This window comes from Rhinopithecus bieti, unplaced genomic scaffold (assembly GCF_001698545.2).
Source record: "Rhinopithecus bieti isolate Rb0 unplaced genomic scaffold, ASM169854v2 scaffold_33446, whole genome shotgun sequence".
NCBI lineage: Eukaryota > Metazoa > Chordata > Mammalia > Primates > Cercopithecidae > Rhinopithecus > Rhinopithecus bieti.
The window spans coordinates 184163-195354 of record NW_016814242.1 but is presented as its reverse complement, the minus strand read 5'-3'; the positions used below and the strand labels follow the sequence as shown (position 1 = coordinate 195354).

Genomic DNA, 11192 nt, shown 5'->3' with positions numbered 1-11192 from the left:
CATGTTCTCACTCATAGGTGGGAACTGAACAATGAGATCACTTGGACTCGGGAAGGGGAACATCACACACCGGGGCCTATCATGGGGAGGGGGGAGGGAGGAGGGATTGCATTGGGAGTTATACCTGATATAAATGACGAATTGATGGGTGCTGACGAGTTGATGGGTGCAGCACACCAACATGGCACAAGTATACATATGTAACAAACCTGCACGTTATGCACATGTACCCTAGAACTTCAAGTATAATAATAATTTTTTAAAAATGTGTTAATCTGTCATTGGACTGTATAATTGGATCCGATACATAGGCATGAACAAACCTGGATTTCTTCACTGTACTATGCATGTAGAGACTACAAAACCTCTTTCCATTCTTTTGTTTTAAACATACAGATGTGTAAGGATTTGGGCTCCCTCCCATTCTCAGTGAGCTGGGACTCTTGTAATAGTCATGGGCTCAGCTTGATGTGCTTAGAGACACTTCATGCTGGATATTACATTCGTAAAATTCAGTCATAGCCTTTAAGCTTCTGTTACTTAAACATGAATAAAGTACTCAAGATTTCCTCACTCTGAGACTAAAAATTAAGATTTGAAATATTAAGCAAGTGCTTCATTCTTCCAGGGAATAAACAACTATGGGCCCCAGTGAGTGTGGTTGTTCTAACACAGTGCTGGCTTTATAAAATATTAAAATATTAAACTTTCCAATAGTCACAGTGTCTGAAACAGAACCCATTTTCTAAACCCCATATAGGCAGATGACAGAATAGACAGCATCTAGATTTATAATTTAAACCATCTGGCCACACGCGGTGGCTCACGCCTGTAATCCTAACACTTTGGGAGGCCTAGGTAGGCTAATCACCTAAGGTCAGGAGTTTGAGACCAGCCTGGCCAACATGGTGAAACCCTATCTCTACTAAAAATACAGAAATTAGCTGAGCATGGTGGTGTACGCCTGTAGTCTCAGCTACTCAGGAGGCTGAGGCAGGAGAATCACTCGAACCCAGGAGTGGAGGTTGCAGTGAGCTGGCGACAAGAGTGAAACTCCGTCTCAAAATAAAAATAAAAAATAATTTAAAGCATCTAAAAAGCAATGAAATCTTTTAAAATGGCTTTTACTGGTGGCAGCCACCTTAATTTGCCTTTTTTAAATGTCTGTTGTTTTCATACCAAAAGATTTAAAGGCAGTATAAATCCTTTATAACTGCAGGAACATTTTTTTCTTACATATTACAGTATTTTAGCCCAGTTATAAATGGTAAATGAAAGAGGCACATCTCAACTTTTGACTATCAATTTCATTATTGTCACTTTCATATGAACCAAGCCCCAAGGCCATGCTACCCTCTTTTACCTGTTCCCTATACGGGGAAGCTCAGTTGTCTGTTGGTACTGGCTCCCTGTGCCAGAGGCCATGGTGCCAGAAGGTCGTGATAGGATATGAGAAATCAGTTCTTCTACAGAATTTGGCTCTTCTAGTCAAGAAGTACAGAGTTACATGTGGCTTTGTGGCTTTTGTGTTTGGAGACATTTACTTAATATAAAGCTTTAAAATTATCAAGACAGGCCAGACGTGGTGGCTCACATCTACAATCCTAGGACTTTGGGAGAATGAAGTGGGAGGATCACTTGAGTTCAAGACCACTCTGAGTGACAGAGCAAGACCCCTGTCGCTATATACATACACGAATATATATATATATATATATTAAAAGTGTCAAGATAGTCAACTCTCTCTCTCCATGTATAAAAGCCATTCTCCATTTCCTCCTCTCTTGCTTTTGGAGTTAACACATTTTCGAGTCTCTATGATGCTTAAGGAAAGCCTAGGCTGCCAGCACTGCTCAGAGAAATGAGTGTCAAGGTATAAGCTGTCTTCCTTCTCTCCACACCTAGTTCCCTTAATCACTTTGTCTTTTTTAGTTTCTAACATTACAGCGTTACTCTTTACTTGCTTATAATATAGATGGCATTTTAATTAAATTATAATATCATTCCAAACTTATAGATTTTAAACAAGCAATTTTAAAACTTTTGGAATGTTACCTTTTGTAAAGTGAACCCTTTCCCCGCTTCACAAGATTGTTATAATTCTTTCAGAACCAAGACTTTGTAGAACCCAAGTTGAAAAAAAAACATACCATGGAACAAGTCATAGAAATTGTAGTAGGTGCTACCATCCAAGAACTTACTATGTGGCAAGTATTATCCAAAGAGCTCACCGTACATTAGCTCACCAAATTGTCAACACAACTCAATGGAGAGAGCATTATAATTGTCTTCTATATTTCTAGATGAGAAGATAGCAGACCATACAAATATTGGTCAATTACTCATTTCTAGAACCTTTTTAGTGGAGAGCACTGTGCTAGTTACTAAGTCTAAAAAAGCAAAGACATGGTCCTTGCCCTTAATGTACTTGAGCATCTAGTAAGGGCACAGGATGGCAACCAGGTACCCAAATGAGGTTATCAGTGCATGTGCTTTAAGCATTCACAGGAGGCAAGGCCACTTTGGGCCTTGGTACTTGAACAAGCTCCTTCTTAGAACCCTTGGCATTTGAACTAGACATTGAAGGGATTTGAGATGAAATACTTCAGGAAAAAAGGCTGAATATTTGAGGCAGAGGGAGTATTTTTGGCAATTTTGTGAAATATTCATTAGAATATTTGTGTTGAATAGAAAAGTTAAATTAGGAGGTCTCTAACTGGCATTCTCAGGGCCCAGGCAAATAGTGCTGTTGACAGTGGTATGGGAACAGTATTGAAATGTAATTTCCCCCCACATACTATGTTGGTATCAGTGGACTCCAGGAGCTAAAGTTAGAGGAAAAGAGTACAGCCTAGTAAACAACCTTTATTGAGAATTTGCTATTTAAGCCTCACAACAACCTTCTTAGGTAATCTATAGATATAGGAACTAAGTAAGCCATAGAGAGATTGAGTAACTCAGCAAGAGGCAGAGCCAGGATCCCAGGCAGTCTGTATCCACAGCCCTCCACACTCGGTGCTGCCATGAATCTAAAATCTTTCATCAAGGAAAATTTCTCAGTGGTGCCATCAAACTTGCCATCTCAAAACTTGCCATTTCTATACTGAACCTTATAATCCCACAGACACATGTGGTACACACACACACCTTTACTGTAGATCGTCAAGAAGAAGGAAGAAAGAAAGGGGCATTCTTCTCACCATTTTAATACCTATCTGTAAAAACACATGACTGTATTTGATCCGTAAGCATTAGGAACCACCTGTATGAGAAAGGCTGGGCCACATGAATGAGCTGTTCCTAAGATTTTAAGATTGACTGTGACAGTCATGTAGAATGACTGAGTAGAAAGGTAGATGGAGCTACGTGGGGAAAGGAGATTGGTCAAGGCTATTGTGAAAGGTGATATTGATGAAGACCTATAATCCTGATTGAGGAGAGAAGTATTTGGGCAGAAGGTAGAAGCAGAAGTATTGATTCCAGAGGAGTTTTGAAAGTAAATGAAATGTGAACATAGTTCTGAATCTGGCTAATTGGCATGACAAGTTACAGGAGGCAAAGACATCTTATTTACCTCCATGTGAGAGAAAGAAAAGGGTGAGTGGCATTGAGGTAAGGCAACTAAAACAAGGATTATGGTCACGGTTGATGGGCAGAAATGAATGGCCTCTGAGGTCTGCAGATAGAGAGTGCTCTAAAATATTAAACTAGCTTGTACTGTCTAGTCAAGGAAAAGCTTCATCTCTCATGAAGTAATACAGACGAAAGATTGCTTGGTTTTTTAATGCAAGTGAGTTAACAGGTGAGACATATTAACATCTTATGGAATGTATCATAGTCTATCAGCGATGGAATAGGGTCTTTTTTGGATGCTTGATCGGACGGCCCACCTTTCAGCATGTAAATTCCCACTGTAGCATACAAGGCAAGTGGTCAGCCAGCCCTTTCTCAAATGGTAAATAAATCACCTCTTGATAGCTAAGTCACAAAGCTTTTCCCATGGGCTTCTGACTGCTGGCCCAGTTCTTTTTTTTTGAGACGGAGTTTCACTCTTGTTGCCCAGGCTGGAGTGCAGTGGCATGATCTTAACTCACTGCAACCTCTGCCTCCCAGGTTTAAGCAATTCTCCTGCCTCAGCCTCCCAAGTAGCTGGGATTACAGGCATGCGCCATCATGCCCAGCTAATTTTGTATTTTAGTAGAGATGGGGTTTCACCATGTTCGTTAGGCTGGTCTCAAACTCCTGACCTCAGGTGATCCACCCACCTTGGCCTCCCAAAGTGCTGGGATTATAGGTGTGAGTCACCGTACCCAGCCCCCAGTTCTCTTCTTTGGAGCCAAGCAGGTCTGGCCTAGTCTGTCTTCAAATACAGCTCCACTGAAGCTTTCTTCAATGAGCCTTTCATTTGCACTTCCTCTACCCGCTACGAACAATATACAGCACTCCTGAAGGGCTCTCCTTTCCACTTTGAGTCTAAGCCTGTTGATGTAGGCTTTTTCATTTATAAAGTAGCTCTCATTGAGTGCTGATTATTTTATAATTCAGTTATGAAACCAAATTGAAGCCTGGTTCTTACCCTAAAGTAAATCACAGAGTAATGAAGACTGAGAAACATTTGCAGAAAGCTTGAAGAATCATTTTTTAAAAAGCGAATATAACCTAACCCGTTCAGTGGAAAGGGTAAATATGGGGCAATTGCTTCATATCTTTATTACTGCTATTGAGGTAAAATGTAAAACGTGAAATGTGCATGTCTTAAGTGTACAATCTGATTATTCTGACATAGGTAAACATCATGTAATCCATACCTGAATCTAGAGTGTGTCACCCAGAAAATTTCCTTATGCTCCCTTCTCATTGTTTCCCACTGACTGTTCTGATTTCTATCAGCACAGATTAGTTTTGTCTGCATCATATGGTTCTGTAAGTAATCAAAGTCCTCATCAAAAGTTTCTCACTGAAGGTAACATGGTTCAGAAGAAAGTAACATTTAGAGACTCCACACCAACAAGCCGTGTGCCCTTGGGCAAAATACCAAACTTCTCAGCCTCATATAAAGAATTGGATTAAGTGATCCTCAAGGTCCCTTACAGGTCCAACACTCCACCTACATTTCTAATCTCTATGGCCCCACCATCTACTCGGTACCCTGAGCCAGAAACAAACCTAGATTCACTCCTCCCTGCTCCTCCTCCCCATTCTCCCACATCCAGTTGACCACTGTACAGTATCACATCAGTTCTTCCTTGTAACTTTTTTGGACATGTCTTTTTTGGCCCCTACCTCCTCTTCATTTCTTGCCTGCTGTACTGTAACAGCCATCAAACTACTCTCTCTTTTACCTCTGGTCCTCTCTAAACCATTCTGGTCACTGCCCCCAGAGAGTAATCTTTGCTAAAATGAAACATATGGGTCCCTTCTGTCTGAAATCCTTAAGTAGTTCTCCACCATTTAAGATCCTTCTCTGCTACCTACAGAATTGAGTTTAAATTCTGAAGAATGATAACATGAGGGCCTGGAACACATGGCTGCTGCCTTTTAGTGTTCCCATCCCCACTGTGCTTTTCTGCCGAAACATTTGTTCTGCCACTACCCCACCTCATTCCTCTCCTTTACTAACCCCTTATGTGTTCCCATAAGGTCTATTTAGGCCTTTATGCATGCCTGCTTCCCCAGTTATGTTGAGAACATCTTGAGTGAGGTTTAGGACCATGTCTTACTTGACTGTCTATCTCCAGCGTCTAGCAATCTGGCCTGTGACTGCTGAAAACACATAAGTGAAAACACTTAACCCCTTAAGTTAAATTCAGGATGACAGGATAAAGGATCAGGATCTTACTTGGAGTTCAAGTTTATTTATCTATTTATTCTTAAAGACTGAGTCTCACTATATTACCCAGGCTGAACTCCTGGGCAATAGGGATTCTCCCACCTCAGCCTCCCGAGTATCTGGGCTACAGGTGTGTGCCCCTGTGGCTCAAGTTGATGTTTTTAAAAATAAAAAAGTATATGGAACTTTTCACATGTTTCTCACTACCTAAGTCTGATTTTAAGTTTTTCTTTTCAGTAGCTATCATGGTAACATTGGGTTAAAGGTGAGAAAGTCTACTTTTATTTGGAGAGATAGGTATATTAATAGGAGGTATCAAAACCGAATTCTGTTGGTGTTTAAGGAGCTAGCCCTGTAATGTTTAATTCCCATCTCAAATTTGAGTTAATGTGCTTAATGGTTTCAGAATGGCAGATTATTGTTTCTACAAATGAAGATATTTTCTTTCTAAAGATTGTTGTGGTAATTAGCAAGCAGGCAATAAAACTAAAGATGACTGGTAAATATTGACCCTAGGTGTCCAGGAACACCAGTATCTCTAACCTTTGTTTGTTCATTGTGGTTCACACTGTTCTGATTTTTTGGTTTCTGGTGCTGCCCTGCAGTGTGAATCAGCATTATCACCCAAATTGAGCACTGCTTAATCTATGTTTTTATCTTTTCAAAACCTAGGTAAGAACCTTGATGCTATACATGATATCACTGTGGCGTATCCTCACAACATTCCTCAATCAGAGAAGCACCTCCTCCAAGGAGACTTTCCCAGGGAAATCCACTTTCACATCCACCGGTATCCAGTAGACACCCTCCCCACATCCAAGGAGGACCTTCAACTCTGGTGCCACAAACGGTGGGAAGAGAAAGAAGAGAGGCTGCGTTCCTTCTATCAAGGGGAGAAGAATTTTTATTTTACTGGACAGAGTGTCATTCCACCTTGCAAGTCTGAACTCAGGGTCTTTGTGGTCAAATTGCTCTCTATACTATATTGGACCCTGTTCAGCCCTGCAATGTGCCTACTCATATATTTGTACGGTCTTGTTCGGTGGTATTTTATAATCACCATTGTAATCTTTGTGCTGCAAGAGAGAATATTTGGTGGACTGGAGATCATAGAACTTGCATGTTACCGACTTTTACACAAACAGCCACATTTAAATTCAAAGAAAAATGAGTAAGATTATAAGGTTTACCATGTAAAAACCTAGGGCATATTTTGGAAATGTTCTAAACCTTTGTAAGCTCAGATGCATTTTTGCATGACTATGTCGAATATTTCTTACTGCCATCATTATTTGTTAAAGATATTTTGCACTTAGTTTTGTGGGAAAAATATTGCTACAATTTTTTTTTAATCTCTGAATGTAATTTCGATACCATGTACATAATAGCAGGGAGTGATCGGGGTGAAATAACTTGGGCCAGAATATTATTAAACAATCATCAGGCTTTTAGCAGACAAGGAACACACACATTTTTCTTAAAGGCCCAATCCTAACAGACTCACCATACCAGAGGCAGATCTGGAATTCGTCAGCAATGGCCTGGATCACATGCTGTTACTGGACTGCCCAGGTCACCTCACTGAGGTGAGTGCTGTTCCTCCAGGTACTAAGGCAGGTGGTGCCCAGGCTCCCTCCCTTGGCACACTTCTTCCTGCACCAAATCCATCTCATCCTTAAGATCAGAAAACGGAACCCCCTTGTCGTGAAACTGATCACGCGTTTTGACAGGAAGCCCTTCATTATTCATAACATCGTGTGCTGACCAAGACGTCAGAAAACCACCTGTGCCCTTTTCTCTCATGGAAGATAAAACCTGGACTCAGGGAGCAACCACAGGCTCTCCACTTTGAAACTTTAGTTTGAATTTTAAAAGATAGGAAGTAATACAGTTTAAGTTCCTTTCTCACACTCAGTATTGCATGCTTAGTGCTGGTTTCCTTACAGCATTTTGGCAGGTGTAGCTTTTTTTGTTAAAAATGGTATACATGAAGTCACATACTTTTTTAAAGGAACACTTAGAACATTCTGTTATTCCAGTCAGAAACCGTCTTTTGAAGTATTTCTTTACAACCTACCAAAAAAGGAAAGTTGTTTTTTCTACATTTGTGTGGGTATCTAACATCTACCATTAAAACAACAAATGGCTTGCAGACAGGGCGGTAATGGTTTATCCTAAATTATTCAACCCCTTGTAGCCTTGACAAATTTTACCTTAAAACCAAAATGAAAACACAAAATTAATCCTTTATAATGATAGCAAGTGACCTTTCTTTTAGTTTTAGCCTTCCTTTTCAATAGTAATATTTAAACCCCTTTTGACCAGTTGTTTGCCCAAATATTCTTGTCATTTGGAGTCAGTGGAAAATCCAACACACCAAGCACCAGTCTCCTTCTGAGGCAGAAGAAAAGTGTTGTTGTCATTTTCACTTTGTTGGAGCTGCACACTTTTTTTTTTTTTTTTTGTCATTAAGAGGGGATGCTGGTCAGAGCTGCAGAAAATATGAGGCAATTAAAAGTCTTTAGCTGTTAGCAAACCTGTCAGTTTTACTTCTGCACTGAACCAGCCTCAGAAGCTACTAACTGCTTTATGTACTCTTTGGGCATGAATGCCTTCTCTTTAATTACATCTCATTTTTGCTTGACAGTGACCTACCCAATAATTGCATCATGCATTGCCATGAAAGGTAAACACATTGTGAACTGAACTTACCAAGCAGATTCTGTGAGAAAGCACTGGTCGAGGCTGAACACTGTTGCACACATCATTTTTATTGGAAGAGTATTAACTGGTGCCTCTTCTGAAACATACCAACTCTTATTCCGCAGCTCCCCCAAAGCTGTTTCTGATCCTGCTGGGAGCAGTTAGTTATCATGCACATCTGCTCCAGACCCAGCTCTTTAACTTCATGGTTTTATGGCTTGTTTTCTTTTTTTTTTTTTTTTAAGCACCTTTTTTGGTTGTTTCCCCTTAATAAAAGAGGTTTCTAATTCATGTTTCTCTAAGATTTCCTTTGGTTGTATTTAGGAGCACAAATAGTTTTATAATCAGGATTGCATTTTTGCTGGGTAAGAGGAGAGCTGTGCTTTCTACCCCAAAGTTGCTGGTAATGGAGCCCGTCTGCCCTTCCTACAAACTCAAGAGGCTCATTGTTCAAGGTGTAACAACATTTCATTGCGTGCCCTCTAATGCTTTGAAACCTTTAGAAGGGAAAATCTCATTTTTTACAATTTTGTTCCTTTTCATCATAGAAAACATGTTTAAGATAAAATACAAACTTTACCTACCCCAAATTCATAAAATACATTTAGTGCTGTATAGCACTAAAACTTAGGGATATAGACACTGTACTTGCTTTTTAAGAATTAGAGATAGTAACTCCAAAAATAATTGTCCTTTTTTCTTTTTTTTTTTCTTTTGCAATAAGGCTCTTGAAAATTGTCATTATGTGTTTTCCTATACATTCATCTGTGTGAAAGTCTTTTCTTCTTTGAATTAAAAAAAAGAAATATACAGTTAATGGTTTAGAACTTAGAACTACTTAGAATTTATACTAAAGTGTCAGGAAGAAATTAATTTAGCTTCAATAATTGTGACTGGCCTCAGGAATTCTCCCTTCCACACCTGCCCACCTCACCACACCAGAGCCAGAGCAGCTGCTTGTCTGCAGCAGGACAAGTTCCTACGTACGCACTTTCAGTTCTTTCATGGTAAGCTCAGTGGACTTTGAATTGTTTACAGTGCTATATGTCCAATTGTTAAATGTACCATTCTGAACGGTGTTAAAGCAAGTGTGGTTTATTTATGACGTGAACCATGCTACTTAAAATATGAACTCACAAGGAAGGGCACTCATTAGGTAACAAGTTCTTATACCAAACTTCCTTGATGAAATAAGCCAAAATAATCCTAAAATTCATTAGAAGAACTTGATAAAAGATGCAAATAAATGTTAAAAAGAGCCCGTAATTTTAGTACTCCTATAAAATCCTTGTTTGTTAATGCTATTAAAACTCAGATTCAAGGGAAATAACAGCTTCCACTTGAGTCACTTTGAAATTACTTAATTCAACAGCACCATGTTAGAAATCATATATTGGCAGCCAAGACTCTGAACTCTGCAGAAACATTTGTTTCACCCAGACTTCAAACTCTAGCCCTGACTATGATGCCCTGTGTGCATTTACAATAAAGACTCCAATGGAGGGAGCCTGTTGGTGTTAAATTGTTTACATTTCTTTATACAAATAATGTGCTTTCAGTGCCTTAGTTACAGCTCCCTTTCTTTTTCTTGTTCCAAGGATTCTGTAGTATGTAGTCTGTTTCTTAGGTAAAGTCTCTCTTTGCTACTGAAAGGGAAATGGTCTCTAAACACTGGTCACTGTAGCAGGTAAACACTACTCTAATGTGGAGAAGTGAGCTTCATGCTGAGGTAGTGGTTGCCTTAGAGCTGTTATTTATGCTGTAGAAAACGAAAATGGTTTTGCTACCTGATAAGCTTCAGATTAGTTATAGCCCTAAAGTTATCCTGTACCTACATTAAATTTTCATTTCAGAAGAGGATCTTGGTTTTGGTAATTCATTTTTTTTTAAGATCATTATGTGCAAAACACCAAGTTTTAAAAATAACTCACAGAATGGCCTTAGTTGTCGATGTCTGACGGTGTATTTGTGAGTTGTGGTATCTGTAATCCACATCCCAGAATAAAGGAGTGAATTAAATAGTTTGCATGCGTGTTACATTCTGTTTTTGCAGGAACGACAAGTAACTGCAGGTGAAGGTGCTACTTTTTTTCCCCGCAATGCCTTGCATTGCAGTGTCTAGTGTTAAGGAAAAAGCTGGCCAGATAGGTCTCTTTTTTTTCCACAGATATCAAGAAAAGTGGCCTAATCAAGAAAATAATGTACTACTTCCATAACTGAAAAAGTCCAGGCACCACAATTGACTTCAGGACTCAACGAATGTCATCAGAACTTGCTTTTCCTCCATCTCTTAGCACAGCCTTGCTATTGAGAACAATTTGGTTGTTCCACAAATGTGGGATCTTACATAAATATCAGCATCACCAACTCTTAGCTAAGATAAATGGGACTCTGTGCCCCGGTCCCTGACCTCACGTTGGGGAGTATATAACTATGAAAGCAAATCTTGGACCCAAATCTGACAAATGTATAAAAATGTGTTTAGCAAACAAACACATGAGAATCATGGAGTCTCTTGTAATGGGGCCTTCTGCAATGCCCCACTCTGTCTTCTCAAGTGAGCACCTTGTGTGATAGATTCATGTGGAGGGGAGTCTACAACGTTATTCCCTGGGAAAGGGGAATGCAGGACCAGAAGAGCACAGGCCCGGCCCCAAGA

General features: G+C 39.7%; 1 protein-coding gene across 4 annotated transcripts in view; it reads left to right on the top strand.

Moving 5' to 3' along the window:
- Positions 1-10558, top strand: part of LCLAT1 (lysocardiolipin acyltransferase 1) — a 233573-nt gene extending 223015 nt beyond the window's left edge. For 3 of the 4 annotated variants that reach the window (XM_017850055.1, XM_017850058.1, XM_017850057.1), the window contains one exon: positions 6503-7005. In XM_017850055.1, the coding sequence (XP_017705544.1) occupies positions 6503-7005 (503 nt within the window). Of the gene's footprint in view, positions 1-6502 lie in introns of all 4 variants that reach the window. The other variant, XM_017850056.1, reaches the window with a different exon arrangement.
- The last annotated feature ends 634 nt before the right edge of the window (positions 10559-11192 follow it).